The sequence below is a fragment of the Podarcis bocagei genome (assembly GCF_964188305.1).
Source record: "Podarcis bocagei genome assembly, chromosome: 13".
NCBI lineage: Eukaryota > Metazoa > Chordata > Lepidosauria > Squamata > Lacertidae > Podarcis > Podarcis bocagei.
In genome coordinates this window covers 26425116-26447136 of record NC_138138.1, presented here as the reverse complement: position 1 = coordinate 26447136, position 22021 = coordinate 26425116, and the positions used below count along the sequence as shown (strand labels likewise).

Genomic DNA, 22021 nt, shown 5'->3' with positions numbered 1-22021 from the left:
TTTCAGTTTGCAGAAGCCCAAAAGGAACTTTATTAGGCAGAAGAAACACCATACAGAAAGGTTAAAAGCAGGAAGAGCTAAGTCAGAGAATTTAGCCATTGTGTGGCCCTCAGTCATCCAGAATGGGTGCTCATGAAGTTTGCTGCTAAGTGATTTTGAAACGATGATTTTCACCTGCCAGAAATGGCAGCTGCCCATCCTGTTTCTGGAAAGGAGAGTGCTCTTCACTTCTTATCATCTGCTTTGCCTGTAGCAAGACAAGGTGGGGGAAAGAGTTAATGGACCCAAGTTACACATTTTGAAACCAGCTGTAGCACTCCAAGTCTACACCAACCATGGAAGGGAGGCTCAGTCACAGCCTCTGCTCTGACTCCAGCCTTGGCCCTGCAAGGTTATCCCCAGAAATGGAATTTCATTTGCCTCCTTAAAGAGGACCCTGAACTGCCTCAGCCTTGGCCTCCCACTTGCAGCCAACACGATCTCACTTCTTGTAAGACTTCCAGGACCTTCTGTAGAAGGGCTTGCCATGGCAATGGAACTGGAATTGACTCCATCACACCACTTGTGGCTCTGAGGGATGGCACTGTGCCTTAATAGGGCTACTCCATGTTTTCCTGCTACTTCCTGTGAACAATTTTTTGTTTGTTTGTTGCTCTTGCTGCCCAAGATGGCAGGTGGGTGGGATAAGGAAGCAGCCAGGCCATGATCCCAAACACCAGGCCACCTGGAATATCACTTCCTTATCTCCTTGGTCTTCTTGGTCTTATCCCAAAGGAGTATTTAATATTTCAGTGCATATCGGCAACACAGCCTCTGTTCAAAGCAGCGTTCTCTAACCTACTGAACTACAATATCCGTAATCCCTGACTACTGGCTAAGATATCTGGGGATGATGGGAGTTGTAGTCCAAAACCATCTGGGCACACGAGGTTGAGAATCGTCGTTTGAAGGACTTACTAAGTGAATTTATTATCTGAATTACAGCAGAGGCAGGGAAACTGTTTCAGACCAAGGGAGAAAAACAAGGGCCATACTGGGCCTCCATGCCTGCATTGCAGAGAAGCCAGGCAATGAAGAAGAAGTCAGGGGTTGCTTGTTGAGGGGTGAGGCTGAGGGAGGAGTGAGGAGACAGTGAAGCTATAGGCAGAATGGAAACGAGAATAATTTGGGTGAAACTGTGGTAAAGGCCATTCTCTTTTGGATTTAGCAGCCAAACCAAGCAAAAGCCCACATAATCTAAGGTCTGATGCAAAACTTGTAGCTTAAAAAAATGAAATAAGGAACAATAAAGGATTAGCAAAAATTTGAATTATAAAGGAGATGCAAGGAGATTCACAAGGATCTACAAAAGGGGAGAGGGAAGTCAAAGGGATATGTGCTTTGCTTTGCTTTGTTTTCTCTTATTTGACACTTGTAAAATTTGAAAAAATTGAAAAAATAAAAATATATTTTTAAAAGCCCACATAATCTAGATTTCTGCATGGCACATGTAGAGAAGAAAAGGGGCACTATGCCAGACATGTCAGTGGGCCAATTCATAGCCCACCTTTCTGTCACCATGAAATTCAACATGGTTTATGTGGGCTTGCTTGGACCTGTTTAGCTTCAGCAAAGTGGCCGCATTATCCTATGGCTTGTACTAAACACTCCCTCAACCCGCCATGAAGAAGGAAGCCTCACCATTAGTCCCTGAAACACTTCCGGAGAAACTGTGGAGGAAAAGAAGAAGGGGAAACATTAACTATCAATGTCAGACCAAATGTACTTTGTGAAACAGTCCACCTTCCAACCTGGGGTTGTTATTCTAAGTTAAGAAGAATTTGCCACTTTAGCTAGTGGCTGCGTGGTTGCCTGTCTCTTTCCCTCTGATGACCTCCTCTTTGACACGTGGAGGGGGACAATACTGTCATCTCTTGTTTTTTGTTTTACTTTTGGTATTGTAGTTGAACAGTATCTTGGAGGGCAGAATTTTGAAATGTAAAAAATACAGCCAGCAAAGTGGCTCTTCCTGCCATCCCCAGGGCTGTATGGACTTTTGGTCTAGACCATAACTTCCTGCAGTTGCTCTCAGTAGAAGAACCAGAGTAGCAAAGCTTTGTGGGAAACATTTGTGTGATTGAGCATTCTGCCTACTTGGACCCGAAGAACAGGTATGCAGCTGCTGGAAAACTGCATACCGAAGAACAAATGGTAGGGGCAATGTGAAGCAATGGGTGAATGGAGCATTAGGTTGGACGTGGGGTATACAAGATTAATTCCTTACTTAAGCATCAAGTATACTATGGGTCAGGGAAACCATGACAGTTAAAGTTGGTATGATACTAAATGCACAGTGCAGATGGAACCAGTGCCACCAGATTGCACCCCGTATGGATTAATCTCCGTGTCTAGAGCTTTGTTTGACACAAAACCAGTTTTTCGGTTTTACAACATGGGAAGCCAGCCTCGAGCTTGAAAGGTTTATAGGAACAGAAGCGGGAGATTAGCTCCGCAGCCTACATAGCTCCATCGTTCTTCCTCCCAATAATGGCCACCCTGGTGTCACAGGGAAAATGTGAAGAAATATTTATCTCCCATTTAATGCAATCTTGTATTTAATGCATGAGCCTGGTCACCATAGGTGACCAAGAATTCCATGCAGGTGAGTGATTAAACCAGATTCTATTCTTCCCCTGTGCTCAGCATGGAAACCATGTGGGATCCCCAGCACAAGGGAGTGGAGCTCTTTCCCAGTCAATACCAACCCCCAGTAGCCTAGTATTTATTGGCTGATTGAGTGGCAGGCTAGTAGCTGTTGTGGGTTATTAAAGGCTGGGTTAATACCCAGAATCTGGCAACCAGAGACATCTGCTCTCTTTGAGCACTAGGTCATAAGAGACCTGTCAAGTGACCTACTGGAGATCTTGGCCATCCAAGAGCTGGCGGTAGGTTGCAATCTCTTGCTCCAGCCGGGACTTGATGTCCATCAGGGTCTTATAGTCGCTGTTCTGACGTTCCATGTCCGATCGGACCTCAACCAGTTGCGCTTCGATGTTGCCGATCACCCCCTGGATCTGGCACAGCTGAGCCCCATAGCGAGCCTCCGTATCGGCCAAGGTGCCTTCCAGGGCAGCTTTCTGAGAAGAGAAGTGGTGTCGGTGAGAAAGTGTGTGTGGGTGTGGCAGAGACTGTCACCAAGATATGGGTGTGAATTTTAAAGAAGTGTTGTAAGCATAATGGGAAACTGGGCTGCAGTTCAGAGAACAGGCGTCTGCAGCTAAATGGAAATATTTGTTTGGAAGTCAATACTGAAACGCTGGGATTTGCCAATGCCCTTGTCAGAACACCTTTCAGAAGCACTGCACAGTGTTTACACAGCTATGCTGGCATTAGTTGGCCAGAACTCACCTGGTGTGGTGTTTTAATACATGCTAAGTATTTATTGCTGCATTTCAACCAACTGCTGATTGCCATCAGGACTTCAAAATATGGCAGGCTACAAATGTAAATTAACACTATCATTTGCACTGTGCAACAGTTTTGAGATTAGCAGCAGCTTGCAGTTTCAGGGGGGGGGGGAGAAGCCCATATTTGTAGAGAGACAATTAGGAATTGGGTAAGTAATTTTATCCCAGTGTTTTCAACTTTTCCCTTCTCAGGTAATAGGGGGAACGTGTGCTTGTGTGCAAGTGAGCATGCACATTCATTGTGTTCCAGAGCAGGGCTTCCCTAACTTGAGTTTCCAGCTGTTTTTGGACTACAACTCCCACCATCCCTAGCTAGCAAGACCAGTGGTCAGGGATGATGGGAATTGTAGTCCGAGAACAGCTTGGAGACACTGTTCTAGAGTTTCCATGTCCCTAAAGTGTAAGAAGAGTCTTCTAGACCAGGCCAATGGCCCACCTAGTCCAGCATCCTGTCATCGCAGTAGACAACCCGATGCCTGTGGGAAACCTGCAAGGAGGACATGAGCACAAATGCCCACCTGTGATTCCCACCAACTGGTATTCAGAGGCCTACTGCCTACTATAGTGGAGGTTGGCTCTTTCACACACACCCTACAAAAGGCGAACACAACCCGTGACTACTTATTTCGGTACCCAAGCAGTAGAAATAACCCATCACTACTCCATTTACCATGCTGAGCTGAGACTGGAGCTCAATCTCCAGACCTTGGAGGGTCCTCCTCAAGTCTGTGATCTCAGTCTTGCTGCTCTGAAGTTGCTCGGTGTTGACCGCAACTTCTCGATTCAGTTCTTCAGTCTGTTTGTTTGTTTAAGGGGAGAAATAAAGAAGAATATGTCAACATTCACATTGAATTTATTTACACCACATTCGTTTTATTACAGGCCCTTCTGATATCCTTTCTACTGTCCATTCATGGTGATTTGTGCTTGCAGTGGTATGGGGACAATTCTATGTCACCCCACTTTTAATACTCTTTGCATCTGCAAACGTTTTGGGGCGAATGTCCCCATTGCTTCCTGCTGAAATCCTGCAACTTTTCATAACACAAATGTCCTGCAGTGGAGGGAGTGTCTCCTGGTTTTGTAACATTATAACTGAAGAGTGCCCCTCCAGACGGCAATAATGCGGTAGCGTTGGGGAAGCATTGCAGAACAACCAGTAAGGTGGAAAGATGGTCCAGTATACATCCAACATTAATGCACTATGACATGTTGCAGAATACACCTGCCAAAATATTTCACCTATCTAGAGGAGCTCTACATTTACATTTTATTGCACTGTATTCAGCAGTACAATTTTATGGGCAAGGTGAGTTTACAGCAGCCCAGTTTTCTTCCACTAAATTGTTTCTCTTGGCTTGTTTTTAAAGACCTTCCATTTCTTTCCTTGTCTCCTAGGCTTTTCCATCTCACCTTGGTGGTAAACCAAGCCTCAGCGTCCCTCCTGTTCTTCTCAGCCAGCTTCTCGTACTGGTCTCTCATATCAGTCAGAGCCTTGGTGAGGTCAATGCCAGGAGCAGAGTCAACTTCAACGCTCACTTGGCCTCCCACTTGCCCAGACATAGAACTCATTTCCTGTAAAAAGAGACCAAGACATAGGCATTAATTGCAGGTGTGTCAGCAGAGCAACAATGCCTAACAGCTATCCTTTTATCTAGGGTTAGGCACGCTATCCCACATTCCCTTTGGGCTAACACAGGGATTATCTGAGGTTGTCTGGAAAAACAGAGAGAGTGTGTCATAAAATCATAGAACTGTACAGCTGGAAGTGGCCCCGAGGGTCAACTACTCCAGCCCCATGCACAGCTAAATAATCCCTGACAAATAGCCACCCAACCTCTGTTTAAACATCTCCCATGAAGGAGAGTCCACATCCACAACCTTCTGAGTTAGTCTCAGATTGTTGGGCGGACTGTCAAGGGGGTATCAGGAAAAACTATGGGTGGTGTTCAGCTAAGTCCAACTCAGAGTAGACCCATTTAAGTTAATGGCCCCAAGTTAGTGCCTTCACTGGGTCTACTCTGAGTAGGACTAGTGTTGAAGACTATCCTTTATCCACTGTTCTTCCTTGGAACCGAAAGTTGCATCTACCTGCTCCTCAATCACACACCTCTTTCCCTTGAAGACGTCGAAATGGGAGCAGCACCACAGGCATGCTTGAAGATGAAGGGTTTCCTATGCCCACCCACCCCTCATTCCCCAGCAGGCTGTCCTGCAGTGTGTCAAGGGCCAGGTCAACAGAGTGAGGAGAGACCATGCCTACGTCCTCTCATCTCGCCATGCAGCTCTGCTGCTATCCCCTCCACCACCACGGAAGGGTGTGTGTGTGCTTTGGCATCTGGTGGAGGCTGGTTTTGGGGGGTGGCAGAGGGTGACAGAGGTTGGTAGAAAGCCAAGAATTCTTCTCCACCTTATATGTGGTCCTCTGTGCATGATGTCTCACCATACGTTAAATCTAAGACCTCAGTAATGAGGAATAGACCGTGGTACTGTCAGCCCATTGCATCTGGAAGGCTACAACCTCCCCATCAATATCGCCAAATAATGGAAATTTTTAAACAGGATAGGAAAATCGGTTTCCAAGTGGAGAAATCAAAACTAGAGACCGAATTGCTAGAACCCAATACTAAGAATTTATCTAGAATGTATAACTTGCTGTTGAAATGGAACACACAGGATGAAACAGTTAGATCTGCTATGATTAAGTGGGCGCAGGATGTTGGACACAACATTATGTCAGATGACTGGGAATGGTTATGGAACACCGGTATCAAATTTACGGCATGTAATGCCTTAAAGGAAAACATTATGAAAATGGTATACAGGTGGTACATGACCCCAGTCAAGCTGGCAAAAATTTATCATTTGCCCGATAATAAATGTTGGAAATGTAAAGAGACTGAAGGTACTTTTTACCACCTTTGGTGGACATGCCCGAAGATAAAGGCCTTCTGGGAAATGATCTATAATGAAATGAAAAAGGTACTTAAATGTACATTTTCCAAAAAACCAGAGGCCTTTCTCTTGGGCATTGTCGGCCAACTGGTGACAAAGAAAGATAGAAATTTCTTTATGTATGCCACAACAGCAGCAAGAATACTCATCGCAAAGTATTGGAAGACACAAGATTTACCTACTCTGGAAGAATGGCAGATGAAAGTGATGGACTATATGACACTGGCTGAGATGACAGGCAGAATCCGTGACCAACGTAAAGAGATGGTGGAAGAAGAATGGAAAAAATTTAAGAGCTATCTTAAGGACTACTACAAACTCAACGAATGTTAAAATGTTGTGGTTGCTAGAAGTAACAGGGTACAGGGATACAAGGTTAGATAATAAAGGAGGACTAAGATGACAGAGATTAGAAAGTAACAACTGGGAGTTGCTAGTTCAAATATGGACACTGGGATGCTGAGAGGGGGGGTATGGGGAAGTCTAAGAAAAGAGGTTTATGAAAATATCTTTGAAAGTATTTTGTATGTTTGTTTTGTTTTGTGTTTGTGTGTTCTTTTTAAAAAAATGCTGTAAAACCAATAAAAATTTATTAAAAAAAAAAAAAAACAACCTCCCCATCCCTCTCTATTTCAGAGTCATCCTTCTTATCCTCCTAACATCTGGCAATCTGAAACAGCTTCTGCAGCAGGTCCTTCTCAGTTATGGCTCCCTGATTTTGGAACTCCCTCCTTTGCAGATATGTCTGCCCCCTAGCGCCTTTCCATCACCTAATGAAGATGGATCTGTTCCACTTGGCCTTTGATGATTATTGAGATGGGTTTGCCCATCACTGGATGTTGATGTTCTGTGCTGCTGTGGGTTATATATGGTGACTATGGCAATGGTGGCTTTATGGTTTCATTGGTGGTCTTCTAATACTCTACTTTATTGGAAACTCTTACTGCCCTGGGAACTTTTAGAACTGTAGTATATACTTATTATTAGCATCAGAAAAAGAAACAGCAACAACAAACTAATAATGAACAATAAATTGTCATTTTGTTACATTATTATTATGCTACCATGCTTCAAAACGCTGAATGCTGCCTTTCTTTACCTCCTCGTGGTTCTTCTTAAGGTAAGCCAGTTCCTCCTTCAGATTTTCAATCTGCATCTCCAGATCAGTTCTAGCCAAGGTCAGCTCATCCAGGACTCTGCGCAGCCCATTGATGTCAGCCTCAACACTCATGCGCAGGGCTTGCTCAGACTCAAACCTTTGAAAACAAATCAATGCCAGCAAATGATGATCAATTGCTAAAATGGTCTGAGCTGCCTTAATCTAATCACTGTGAAATGTAGAGTGCCAAGAAAACTAGTCTTCCCCCACATAAAGGTAAAGGTAAAGGACCCCTGACAGTTCAGTCATGAACGACTCTGGGGTAGCTGTGCTCATCTTGCTTTACAGGCCGAGGGAGCCGGCGTTTGTCCACAGACAGTTTTTCTGGGTCATGTGGCCAGCATGACTAAGCCGCTTCTGGCGAACTAGAGCAGTGCACGGAAACACTGTTTACCTTCCCACTGCAGCAGTACCTTGTTATCTACTTGCAGTGGTGTGCTTTCGAACTGCTAGGTTGGCAGGAGCTGGGACCGAGCAACGGCAGGTCACCCATTGCGGGGATTTGAACTGCCGACCTTTTGATCAGCAAGTCCAGAGGCTCAGTGGTTTAGACCACAGCGTCCCCAGCATACTCTGGCATAATTGCTCAATATTTCACCATAGCTCTGAGCATCATGTCTATGCCCTAATACTAAGGTCATTGATCCACAGTTAACCCATTTCTTTCTATTTCTCTGCCTATGAAAAGTTGTCTCACTTGGTTTTGAAGTCATCAGCCGCCAGCCTGGCATTATCAATCTGCAGGATAACCTTGTTGTTGTCAATTGTTGCTTCAAGGATCTGCAAGAGAAGAGGCGACCCGTGTTGGGTTATTTGCTTTCATGTGTATTGTAAGTTTTCTTTTTTAAAAAAAAAATATATGTTTGGTGGCCATTGACACACATTGATTGATTTGCTTGCAATGATGTGTGAAAGCTGTGGTTCAGCACATTGTGGAGGGGAAATGGTCTTCTGAATGTACATCATCATTGCTTGTTTCTATTATTATTATTGTTATATTATTATTATTATTATTATTATTATTATTATTATTATTATTATTATTATTAAATTTCTATATTGATTTATAATAAAAATAAAAATCTCAAATATAATATAATAAAAATCTCAAAGCTGTTTACAGCATATTAAAATCAATAATCAATAAAACATTCCTCCGGCCTCATGAGGAACCACTTCAGTAGTGCTAGTGAGTCTGTTACTACATCCTGAAAAAAGCTGGAACACTCAGGGCCAGCCCTATCATGAGACAAAGTGATGCAGCTATGTCAGAGGCCTAATGCCGAGGAACAGGGAATGAACTGAGCTTTATGTGCCTCCAGTGGTGGCTGGCACCCATTGGGGCTTGTAGCGCAGAAGGCTGGGAGATCAACAGTAGGTGCAGCCAGAGCCAATGACAGACAGAGCCACTCCCTGATTGTTGTAAGAAGACAGGCAAGTGGGAGCTAGTTGAGGGCGGACTGAGGTTGGAGGGGCAGCTCCCCATTTGCCTATATGAACCAGCTTCCACTGTGGGGCACACTGTCCTGCCTGCTCCCCTGAAGACAGCCTCTTGCCTCCTGGGGCAGTGCAAGATGCTGTTCTGTTGCCAGCATCCAAGCACGATACAAAACCACCAATCTGGCTGACTTTTGCAAGTGAAATGTGGCAGGTACCATCTTCCCTTTTGCACCAGGCAAAAAAATGTCTTAGGACAGCCCTGGATTCACTTGTTCACCCAGTCCCATAGCATCACGTTATACTGATTTTTCCATAACATAAAGACGTGACTCAGCCTACATTACACTTGGAACAGGGATGTGACTCCTGTGGCCTTCCAGATGTGATCAGACCCATCCATCCCAGCCAGAATGGCCTGTGGTCAGGGATGCTGGGAGCTGTAGTCAACAACATCTGGAGGACCATAGGTTCCTCATCCCTCTTTTAGAAAAATACCAGCTCCACCAGATCTGTGACTGGCCCAGCATTGTTTTCCATCCTTAGATTATGTTGTGGCAGATCCCAGGCTCATAGGCTGAATAATTAACAGTGACATCTGTAAACTGTCAATGGATTAACATATTTACTCATTCCTCACCCACATTCCACCAGAATCTACCCCAAGCTCTGCCCATAGCCTGCTGGCTTTGACCCAGCTGTACAGCTGACGTGCTAAGTTCCTTGCTGGCTCTAGTTTATTTCAGGCCCTGCTCAGGGACCTGAAGGGCAAAAATGAAAAGTGACAAGCCTCCTTGGGAGGCGATGGTCATGAACTCTCAAGGCTGGTGCAGATTTCCTTACAATAACTGTTTGCTTTTGTGCTTCTCCTTGTGTGCCTTGAGGGCGTGTGTGCTTCATTCATAAACAAACTCCCATTGTGTGCCGATGACTCTGCTAGAGCAAAATAAACCTTGTCTTGTACATAAAGAGAGAAGATTACAGTGCACATAGCTTAGCCAACATCCACAGTTTTCTTGTCTGTTTTCCCACCTTTTCGAAATAACAGTAGGTTCAACCACAGGTTCTCGAACAAAGCCACAGCAGCCCTGCAGTAACAAGGTTGACTTCAGAACCAAGAGGCCTCTGCTGAGGAACCAGTTCAGGTCTGTGTGAAACCTCTTGGTAAATCAGGATGGTGATGCATGAAGGGATGAGTGAAAGAATCAGAAGCAGGAGTGAGGAGGACACTCTTTCACCCTATCCACCAGGGAGAGCACAGGGTTTAAACTTCACAGAGACAAAGGCTTCAATATTAGGAAGAACTTTCCAGTTGCCAGAAAGGTTCAGAACTAGAAAAGTATTTATCTCTCATAGGCCATGTGTGAGATGGATGTGGTAAAAAAAGCATTTACTCAAGCTTCCTCAAACTCGGCCCTCCAGATGTTTTGAGACAATTCCCATCATCCCTGATCACTGGCCCTGCTAGCTAGGGATCATGGGAATTGTAGGCCAAAAACATCTGGAGGGCCGAGTTTGAGGAAGCCTGCATTTACTGCTAGGATGAAGAACCTGACACCCTCCTGATATTGTTGGACTACAACTCCCATCATTCCAAGACAGCATGGCTGATGCTCACAGGTGACCAAAACACCTGGAGGACCATGAGTTTTCCACCCACCACAACTGCTAGAAAAGCAATGCTGTACCACAATAACTGCAGCTGATGGTATGTATCCATAACTGGTTCTGGCTCACCCAACACATTATTATTCCATGTGAGAGCAGACTCAGGATGTGGTGAAAATATGTCTCAGTCTCCATTCCTGACCTTATGGCATGGGAAGGGATAATGCCCAACCTCATGCGGGAATGAAGACAGAGTCTTAGGAGCATAAATCCAGGCAAATGCCACACTTCCAAATGTACATTCGGACAAGCAACTAATAGGGCAAGCCTATGCATGTTTCTTCAGATATAAATCCCGTTCAGTAAGGCTTGCTCCCTAGTAAGTGTGTACAGGGTTGCAGTCTAAATCTTGCTTTATGACATGCATCACATATAGTTTCCCTGGTCCACTCTTGCAAACCCTGAAAATAAATTCCCATTCAGTTCTAAGATTGATTGTGAACACTGGCTTCTAGAATTTGATATTTGGTGGTTGCTCAGCCAAGTTCCGTTAAGAGCTATCAAGGATCAGAATACTGCTGAACTGAGGGCAGTGCCAGCAACAGTTTCACATAGCTGCAGTCCTAGAAAAGGTAGCCCAGCGTGACCAAACTCTGATAATGCCAGAGGGCATTAATAACTGAAGTCAGGCATTGTTTGCTGCAGTCTTGGAGCCAGGGAACAAAACAGATAAGGAAACTGGCTGTATTCAAACAGTTTCCATTGCAACCAGACAGATAAAGAGATGGATTGCATTGCATTCTGGCGCTATGAATACACCAGAATGGGTAAAATGACTGAATTTGCAGCAATGCACAGAACAAAGCTGTTTGCAAATGCAACATCTTGCAGCCACATCTATCCAATAAGGGCTTTGTGGCAAAAAAAGAAAGGGAAAAAAATACCTTTGCGGGGCTAACCACTGCAGGGGCAACCAACACATGTATTCTCCACAGAGGAAAGGGGGCTAAATGGAAATTATTGCTAATGAACAGCATGTGGAATTAATCCACTGTATCACTTCCTGGTTGAGACAGGTGCAGCTGCAGTATTTAAAGCCTGGCTTTGATTCTTGTCTCATTCACCCAATTGTGAAGATACTGCACCAGCCCTGTGCTGTTCACCTAGTAAGGGAGGCTACTGTGATGCCCATCCTCGGTAGGGCAAAACTGAAGTGCAAGCCTCTGAATGCAGCCTTTTCATTGTGCAAGCTCTTACAAAACATGCACAGTCATCCAAGCTAGGTTGCTATTGCACCCACTTTACAGATGGAAGTGCCGAGAGGTCGGGACTTCCTAACCAGACCTACCCAGCTCAGCTATTTGTGTGGGTGGGTGTAGTTCTCCACCTCTGCCGTTTTCACAGCTAGGCCCTTGGTGTGTGTTGAGCACTCCACGCACCTCCCGCCATGCGGCTTACAAATGTGAAGTCCTACCTTGTCTCTGAGGTCTTCAATGGTCTTGTAGTAGTGGCTGTAGTCCCTGGATGGGCTGGTGGGAGACTGCTTCTGGTGCCACTCTCGGATCTTCACCTCCAGCTCTGTGTTGGCTTCCTCCAGAGCACGCACCTTGTCCAGGTAGTTGGCCAGGCGGTCGTTCAGATTCTGCATAGTGACCTTCTCATTTCCGGACAGGAGGCCATCGTTGCTGCCGCCAAAGCCACCTCCAACACCTCCCCCAAAGCCCCCGCCAAAGCCCCCACCGTAGCCCCCACCAAGGCCACCGCCAAGGCCACCACCATAGCAAGCCCCAGCTCCTCCGCCATAGCCTAGCCCTAGGCCTCCTCCAGCCCCAGAGGAGACGAACCTAGCGGAAGACATGGAAATGCCCTGGCCGCCAGATCCACCATGGATGCTTGGAGCTCTGAAGGAAGACCCGCCATAGCCCCCGCCAGAGACGGATTGCCTGAAGCTGTAACTGGCCATTGAGAGGGGATTTCTGAAAGCAGCTCTTGGCAAGCAAGTTAACACAGTGTGTGATCTGGAGGCAGAAATGTGAGCAACGCTTCTCCACCTGCCTCCTTTTATGTCAGCCTCTGGGTTGGGGGGGGGAGAGGGTTGTCCACCCAACAAAGCTGATATGTGAGTCCTCTGGAACGGACCAGCCCTAAACACTCATTGGTCAGTCAGCACAAAGTGGGCTGTGTTTCTTTCCCAAGTGTTTGCAAAGAAACTGCATTTTCCTCCTCTCCCCTCCCCTTTTCCCCTTTGTCTTACCTTGCTGTGTCGCCCTCCCCCCCCATGCCAACAAAAGGTGTGATTCACGGTAGGTGGCTTTTGGCTCAGGGGAAAGGCACTGGTAAAACCTAAATGGTAGTTTACTTAAGCCGCAGCTAAACCCTTGAGCACACACACCTGTCCGCACACACACACACCTGTACACACACACACACTCCTTTTTAGGAGCAGTTTGGGTGGGGGGGGGGAGAACTTGTAGCTGCCAGTCACCCAGCAAAGTTGCTGGAGGTGAAATCGAGAGTGATGTGGTTGCTGAAAGGCTCTTGCATAGATGCAGCTCAGATAACAATCAGGTCCCTGTGAAAGGTGATCTGAGTATCTTCAAAGTGTCCCAGATTCAATGCTTGCTGCAACAAGGGGTCCCCTGTGAAAGCAAAACAGAAGCATGCCTCAAACGAATGTCCCTCTCAGTTTCTTCTATCATTTTAGCCAGGTGGTAAAAAGCCTTCAGACATGAAAGGCCCTCTTTTCCTCTTCGAATGAAGTGGATATTTCTGGAACATTTTTGCATGAGTACAAAGCCATGGGTCTGTTTTTGTGTGGAATCATAGAGTTGGAAAGGGACCCTGAGGGTCATCTAGTTTAACGCCCTGCAATGCTGGAATCTCAGCTAAAGCGTCCATGACAGGTGGCTCTGCTTAAAAACCTGCAAGGAAGGAGAGTCCACCACCTCCCAAGGGAGTCTGCTTTACTGATAGACATCAGGGGCGAGGAGCCTTTGAGGTGTTATCAGAATCCATTTCCCAGCAGCCCCAGTCAGTGTGGCTGATGGTCAGGGATGTGGAAGGTGGAGCTATCTGGAGGAAACCAGGTCATGGAAGGCTGGATTAGATAAATGATTTTAATTTTTTTTTAATTGACTTTCGTGTTATAAGCAGCAATAAAACAATAGATGCTAACATTTGAGGAGAGAGGTGGTTCAGGATTGATCCAGTAGTGCAGCTCAAGTTATAGCCTATCAGCCTAAAGTCTCTTTCCGGAGATGGTTGTGAGCCAAAGGATAAACTGTTGACCCGACTCTATAATAGCTCAGTGGTGGAGTCCGTGTTCTGCATGTTGAAGACCCCAGTTTCTTAATCCGTGCTTGAAGTTTCTCAAGTACAGTGGTACCTCAGGTTACAGACGCTTCAGGTTACAGACTCAGCTAACCCAAAAATAGTACCTCGGGTTAAGAACTTTACCTCAAGATGAGAACAGAAATCACGCAGTGGCGGCGCAGCGGCAGTGGGAGGCCCCATTAGCTAAAGTGGTACCGCAGGTTAAGAACAGTTTCAGGTTAAGAACAGACCTCCAGAACGAATTAAGTTCTTAACCTGACTGTACTAAGTCAGAATAGGCACCGCTTGAATAAATGAGCTAACGGCCCGATATATGTAGATTTAAAAAACAAACAAACAACTATTAAATTTTAAAGCACATAAAAAGAAAAGTAAATATTACAGCTATCAAAACAATATTATGCACTTCAAAGAAACAAACTAAGATTGGCAGCCAATAAAATACTACAAAAGAAAGATAAAAAGAGAAACAAGTACCTAAATAAAACAAAAAGTAGGTAATTATTTAAAACTAAGCAAAAACCAATAAATCAAGAGCTCTGCAGTGTATGCCATATCCAAATGACATCCACTGGGCAGGTGAGTTTGTTATTCATGTCTCTCAGAATGGATGAGTTCAAAATAAATTACAAAGTTTAATCAAACAGTTTTTGCTGGTTTTAGAGGTAGCATGTGAGACCCTACGTCAACCAAACCTTGTTGTATACAGGTAACGGGGAATGTCCATGCTATTCAGCCTTAGTAAATATTATAAAATCAGACCACACTACAATAATGTTATCTCCCTTAGTCTGCCCTTGTACAATCCTCAAATTATTTGTTATTTTTTTCTAGTAATGCCATATATCCCATACCAATTTGACAGCGTTGCACCGGAGAGATCTTCCCAATGCCTAAAAGCCGTTTCAGATTGTAAGAGATGTCTAATAAGCTCTTTCCTGTGTAGATCTGAGCTGTCTGCTGTAAAAATATCCAATAAAGCCAACTGTAATGTGTTATCTCAATCTGTTGCTTTGTTATTTTATTCCCGCATGTAGATATTGAGCTCCACGTAAGCGTACCTATGCTATGCCGATCACAGCAATTGCACTCACATTCATATAAACAAAAAAATGGGAGCTAAAAAAAGAACCCAGGAAACTCTAGCTTATCCCTCAGAGAGCTACAGTTCCCAGAATCCTTTACAAATAACCGTCCCCAGATTTCTTTGTGGGAAGCCATGTGCTTTTAATGTGCTTTCAATGTATGGTGTGGATGCAAGCGATATCAACATTCATGTGAATGAAGTATCAGAGCAGAGCTTCCCTGCATTCCTTCTCCCCTAGACCACAGTGTAGGAGAATTGAACTAAGAGTTGCACAAGGAAGGAAGGAGATCCTGTGATCTTCAGCTAGATCACCATGAATCAGTTCTCACTTGGGAGTAGCGTGTTTTCCACTTTTCCACTTTTCCACATTTCCAAAAGTGGCCAGACTTCTCTTTTGGCCTTTGGGGCTCTCCCCAAGACACCCCATCCCCCCATGCCCTCTTTTGAACCCTCCTTGAACATTTTTGCCTGGCTGGAATATGCCCTTCAACTTCCATAATGCTTCTTGCTTGCCTGAATGAAAGATAGAGTTGTGTCAGCGCACACAGAATCTGCCCAATTTTTTGCCTCTGGCCCATAGCTGTCAACGTTTCCCTTTTTTTAAGGGAAATTCCCTTATTCTGAATAGGATTCCTCACAAGAAAAGGGAAAAGTTGACAGCTATGCTCTGGCCCTGCCCACCCTGGCATGTGGCCCCTGGAAGTTTGCTCAGAAGGCAATGTGCCCCCCGCAGGCTGAAAATGTATCCCCACTCCTGTTCTAGTACAAATCACGGAAGATTCATGAATGATCCTTGAAAGCACAGGCAGTGTCTTCGCACGTAGCGGTGGCTATTTGGCAACAGCTGCTGTCCTGCATGTGGGTTCTCAAGGGTTTGGCCAGCCCTAGAGCAGCTTGAGGTAAGCTTGCTTTTCTTGCTCATCGACATATAGCGCAGTGTGTGTATATCCACCTCTCACCAGTCTGTGGGCTAAAACCACACACACGATGGTGTTGCTTGTCAGATACGGAGGTTTCTCCCCCATATCACCACATCCTGTCTGTAACCGAGTCAAGAAAAACCTGTCCAACAAGTCACCCTTCTTTGTTTCTTTTCTTTTCATAAGTTACTCTTCTGATGTTTCTCAAGAAGGTGAAAAGTTAATGCTGGGACGTTTGAACAGTGGTGACAGGCCTCAGGACAGAAAGCTAGCCATCGGGATCAGCACGACACCCCAATCTCTGAGCGGTGCAAGACTCCAGGGGTTCCGGGCACTCATCCAGAGTTCATGTTTCCTTTTGGTAAGGAGGCACAACAGAGACTGCAGTATGTTTAGGATATATATATTATTTACACATATATACAACCTGAGCATACGATGGAGGGGTTCACAGCATTAACACCCCAAAAGGGTCTTGTTTCTCCCCCTAGCCGCAGCCTTGGATTCAGGCAGACATCAAACACTGCATAGGTGCCAACTCCCTGAGGCCCTGGGGGCCCAAGCGCCTCATGAAGGGGCCATCCATCCAGAAATTTTGGTGCCAGGGCTATGCACGCTGCATGGCACCCATTGCCCCAGGCACCCACAGTTGTGGGGCTAAGTTGGCCTTCCTGAAACACTGTATTTTCTGGTTTTTCAACTTGCCTCCAGCTTCTAACTCACCTAACCTCTCTAACTTTGGCTTTATCTGCTGAGGAAGGAGGGGCCCACCCATTTGTCAGCTGGGCTGAGGAGGAATGGTGGGGGCCGCCTCCCCCTTCTCCTGAACCTTCCTGAGAACAGGAGGACCGTATAGATTTAGAACAGTGGTTTGCAGAAGGACATAGTTCAGAGGCTGCAGAGGGGAGAAGCTGGGAAATATTGGGGGAGGAACAGCAGGAAGAAGAAGCATCAGGGGAGAGACAGCTGACAGACTCAGTGTCCTTCGAAAGCATTCCTGACCCCCCCCCCAGGACCAGGCAAGCTTTGAGAGTAGTAGAACAGAAAGCTCAGAGGCCGAAAGCTCAGATCAGATAATGCAGTGGGACTTTACTTGGAGCAGCGCCATTATCTTAGGGAGACACTGCATTCCTTCGCCTCTCTCTGTGCATAGTGAATAAATTACTTGGTAAGAAATCTTGTTTCTCTGCTTATTGGCTGCCACCGTGGGAGGGATTGGATTCCCTTAAGTCTGACACCATCTCACATTGAACCCCCTTGTTCCTTTCTTTTCTTAATAGCCTATGGAAATAAGCCTGACTTAATCAGCGTTTAACACTTGCTTGGTCCAGGGATCAAAATCAAGCCTTGATTAAATTCTAACACTTACTGGGTCCACGGATTAGAGAGGTCTGGCACCCACAAACTTGTAACAATACAGAAGCTTACCGGACAGGCAAATGAATCTTACTTCTATGCTAGCAGTGAGATAGTGCCAGGGGCAGCTCATTATATTTTTCCCATTATAGGTGAAACATTCCACCACTGCCCCCCTCAAGGCTGCCCTGCCGCCACCCTGCAGCTCCTGGCCCATTCCCTGCCCCCCACCATTGTACCCTTGCTGTCATGGGTCCTGCTGCCACAACTGCGCCCTCAAACAGGCTCTGCTGTTTATTGATACAATACTTTTATTTTAGCTCTACTTGTTTTGGAGCAAAATACTCCTTCTTGAGGAGCCTGAAGACCTTGCAAGTACTTTGCTCTGAAAATATTCCTTTAAGCTTTCCGGCCAGGTTGGTGCAGTGTGACACATGTATTCCTTGAACTTGGTTGTCAACCTGAACCAGTCATCAAAGGTCATGAATCAGAATGCTGGCTATCCACCACCAAGTATTGAGCAGTACAAAAACCTAGAGTGAGGTTTGCTACAACTGAGGACCACATTCACAGTAAAAATAAAACCTTCCTGCTGCTCCTGTGTATCAGGAGTGGGAGAACTTCAGGACTTGTCTCATCTACTTTGAAGTTGTTTTATTAGAACTCCAGGAGGTACCCACCAGAACCAGGTGCATAGTTAGGGTGACAGAACAGGATGCCTCTGAATATTCAGAGCCCAGGAATTTGTTTCAATACCAGGATGGAATAAGGCTGGTGCTCCTTTCAAGCACATAAATCTGTTCCTGGTTAGCTTTCTTCATTTCTTCAATGTAGGTTGATCTGCAATGTTCTGTTGATCTACTGCAGTCACTCAGAGTAGATCCTGATCTAACTTCTGCCTTCCTGTGTTCTTTATGTCTCTTGCGGCCATCAGACTCCAGCACTTAGTGAAAACAAGATATCTCTGGTGATACGTCATGTTTCTGCCTGATTCTCATCTCATCTGTGGTTCCGTTAATGTTGTTTATCACTATCAGCGTCATATACAAAAACAATCATTTCAAAGCTCTTTGCGTGTCTTCGATTTATCATCTGCAGAGTTCTCCTAAAATGAAAACATTAATTACATGGTCAGTGTCAACAGTAGGAAGCCATCATTTCATGTGTATTCCAGACAGAGAGGTTCTTTCCCAAACTGCAAGGTTTAACTCTTGCCAGGCCTTCATTTCCTAAAGAAGAACTGAAAATCACGCTAGCCTGGAACCCAAGTGCTCTGACACACAAGCCCACTTCCTGAATTTGGCACATACTTAGTTGCACTCTTTATCAAGTCAAATGTCTGAGGTCCCATTCCCAGGAGACAGCAGGATCCGCAAGCAGAAAGCAAAAGAACAGACAGGGTACATTTGGACAGACACTAGGGAGGTCATGTGCCCTACTTTAAAGAGGACAGTTCTCTATTTGAAGGCACCCCCTTTTTGAAGGGCTGTCTGGTTGTCAGGAGCGAGCCGGCAGTAAATCACACTGTGCAAGCTGGAGTTAACTCTGTATTAGCAATCTGCACAGACTTCTCGGAGTATCAGGCCTGATGAGCATAGCAGCTCATCTCCAGCGCATGAAAGATCTCATGAGATTTCAGTGAGATTCATGAGATCTTACCAGAAATTGGCAGTGGCATGATGGGAATTGTGGCAGCAGTGCTAGCGGCAGAGGCAACAGGACAGGCAGCATGGTAGTGTCAGGTGGCACTTTTCATTTCGCTTCAAATGCCAAAATAGGATGCACCACCCCTGAGGTGAGCTAAGCAACAAGCACATTGCTCTGAGGTGCTGAGGGCCAGCAGTGAATCCTCCTTGTGTCTTGGCTCCCTTTTCTTACACTGCATCTTTCCAGAGGCAACGGTGACCCTTGTTTTGCAGGCATCTTGAGGCAGAGCCTCGGGTTCTCCTTGTATCCTTGCAGCTTCTATTCTCGAATCTGCAATGACTGATTGATTGATTGATTGATTGATTGATTGAATGAATCTTTATTTGCGTCAGCCATCAGCCATAGCAATAAAACAACAATACGATATACAGAGAATAGAAATAAAAACTCAGTTATATAAAATACATTTTAGGGTTTTGAATCAATAGTCAAATGGTGGATCTTATTCTGATTGCCCCAGCTAAAAACCTTGCAGCCTTTGCTGTCATCTGCTCATCTTGATCTGCCAAGAGAAAGGACACTGTGGCAGTGGCTGGGCAATAAAAGAGGGGTGATAACCTCATTCCTCAAGTCTTTATAAAGAGTGCAAGCCAGAAGGGCATGTGCCACCGATTCAGTACTTCCATCTCCACAGGGACATAAGAGTTTTTCGTGTGGAATCTGTTGGAATCGTCCCTCCAGTACAGCCGAGGGCAATGCATTCAATCTTGCGAGAGTAAAAGCATCTGCAGTGATTGCTTGTTTGCATTTATTTTCACTCCTCAGCCTCCACACCCACTCATTAGGAGGAAATGAGCAGATAAGAAAAGAATCGATGTGATCAAAGGTACAAGAAGCAACCAGCATACCGGCTTCCAAAACGAAAAGCACGGGATTGCAGTTCAGTAGGCACACACCTGCTTTGTTTGCAAAAGGTTCAATCCCTTGCATTGCTAGTTTAAGAAAAGGAGCAGATAGCAGGGTGCGGAGAAAGATCCTTCCCTGCCTGAGACCTTGCAGAATCGCTGCTTCTGAATGCCGGCTTCTGGAAACCACTGGAGAGGAGAGGGCTCTTGTGATCAGGTTCTGCTGGTGGGCTTTCTATGGTTCGCCACTGTGAGAACAGGATGCTGGACTAGATGGCGTAAAGGCTCTTCTTATGTTCTATGTTGTTGTTGTTGTTTAGTCGTTTAGTCGTGTCCGACTCTTCGTGACCCCATGGACCAGAGCACGCCAGGCACTTCTGTCTTCTACTACCTCCTGCAGTTTGGTCAAACTTATGCTGGTAGCTTCGATAACACTGTCCAACCATCTTGTCCTCTGTCGTCCCCTTCTCCTTGTGCCCTCCATCTTTCCCAACATCAGGGTCTTTTCCAGGGAGTCTTCTCTTCTCATGAGGTGGCCAAAGTATTGGAGCCTCAGCTTCAGGATCTGTCCTTCCAGTGAGCACTCAGGGCTGATTTCCTTCAGAATGGAGAGGTTTGATCTTCTTGCAGTCCATGGGGCTACTAGGAAGACAATGAACAGGACACGAGCACCACAGAACTCTCCCAGCTTACACTCAATGGCAGCTGGTACTCAGAGGCATAATGATAGCCTCATCCTCTATTCTTTTGTCTAATCCTCTTTTCAAGTCATCCAAGTGGATGGCTGTCACCACATCTGCTGTAGTAGGAGCGAGTTCCGTAGTTTTATGGAAGAAATGCTTCCAGACCAAAGGTTTTATTTCATCCAGGCTCCCGTTTCCCACAGCGACCAACCAGATACCTCAACGAAGTCCACACCAAGGCATGAAGGCTATAGCTATTCCTCCACAGCAACTGGGGTTCAGAGGCATGCTGATCCTCTGATCCTGGGCATGCCATGTAGCTACCATGATCAACAGACTTTTTCTTTTCTTTTTTGCTTTTCACAAATGCTTTATTGAAATTAAAAGACCAACAAAAATTCATCCAGAAATAACAATAAAAAATCTTACATCAAATCACATTGACTTCTTCTTACATCTGTAACGACATCCCGTCACCCCATCATGCATCTACCACCTATTTCTTCGAGCGCACTTTCCGTTTTCATTTATTAATTTTCATTAATGACTTATTCTCCTATGCATTTCTACTGTACCACGGAGGTCATTCAAGGCCTGCCATTGACATCATATTATTACGATATTCCTTAAGATATTTTTTGTACATGTCCCATTCTTTAATAAATGTTTGTTCAGTGTGTCCTCTCAATTTCCCTATCATTTTTGCCAGCTCAACTTATTCTAACAGTTTACTTTGCCACTCCAGTTTGGTCGGGATTGTGTCCCCTTTCCAGTATGTAGCGATTAATATTCTTGCAGCTACCATGGCGTACAAGAATATTTTCCTCCCCTTTTTAGGGATGTCTGAACCTAGTATACCCAAAAGGAAAACTTCCGGATTTTTAAATAAAATAGATCTTAAACATCTTTTTGACCTCATTATAAATTGCCTCCCAGAAATCCTTTACTTTCTTACAGTTCTACCACATATGTAGCATTGTGCCTTCCGCTTCCCCACATCTCAAATGTTTACTTGAGGTATTTTTTGTACATTTTAGATAGTTTTAATGGTGTTAAATGATCAGCAGACACTGATCATCTTTATCCACTATGAAACATTCTCTTGCGGATCTGCAAGGAGCTGATTCTGTTTGCTTTGCAGTGGGCCTTGTCTGGATTAGAGAATCCTGCTCTTAAAGCAGAAATCAGCTAGAAGGAGTGGGGATAATATTATTCTTAACCAAAAATGCCCACAGTCTTTCCTCCCCGTGCCTCTTCCTCTTGCATCACTGCCTGTGATAATAGCTATGTTGGAGCACTCTAATGATGGCTGCAGATTACCAGGTGGAAAATAGTAGGTTCCTTTCTGCAAAACCAGCACTCTGTCTCCTGCTAGGCTGACTGGCATGCGGAAGTGGAAAGAGGTGCTCCAACAATGTGCTAGTCAAGGCAACTCAGTGTTTGGCAAACACCTTTTGGGTGATAACTATCCTTGGGGGTTCTTCT

The 22021-nt window shown here is 45.2% G+C and overlaps 1 protein-coding gene across 1 annotated transcript; it reads right to left on the bottom strand.

Moving 5' to 3' along the window:
- On the bottom strand, positions 1-12679 carry LOC308571246 (keratin, type I cytoskeletal 19-like). The gene is made up of 8 exons (XM_081166821.1): positions 12080-12679; positions 8258-8340; positions 7501-7657; positions 4860-5021; positions 4117-4242; positions 2896-3116; positions 1681-1709; positions 1-247 (listed from the first exon to the last, which is right to left on the bottom strand). Exons 1-8 carry the CDS (start codon positions 12566-12568, stop codon positions 225-227), a joined length of 1290 nt encoding a protein of 429 aa, XP_081022947.1. The 5' UTR covers positions 12569-12679; the 3' UTR covers positions 1-224.
- Between the last annotated feature and the right edge of the window lie 9342 nt (positions 12680-22021).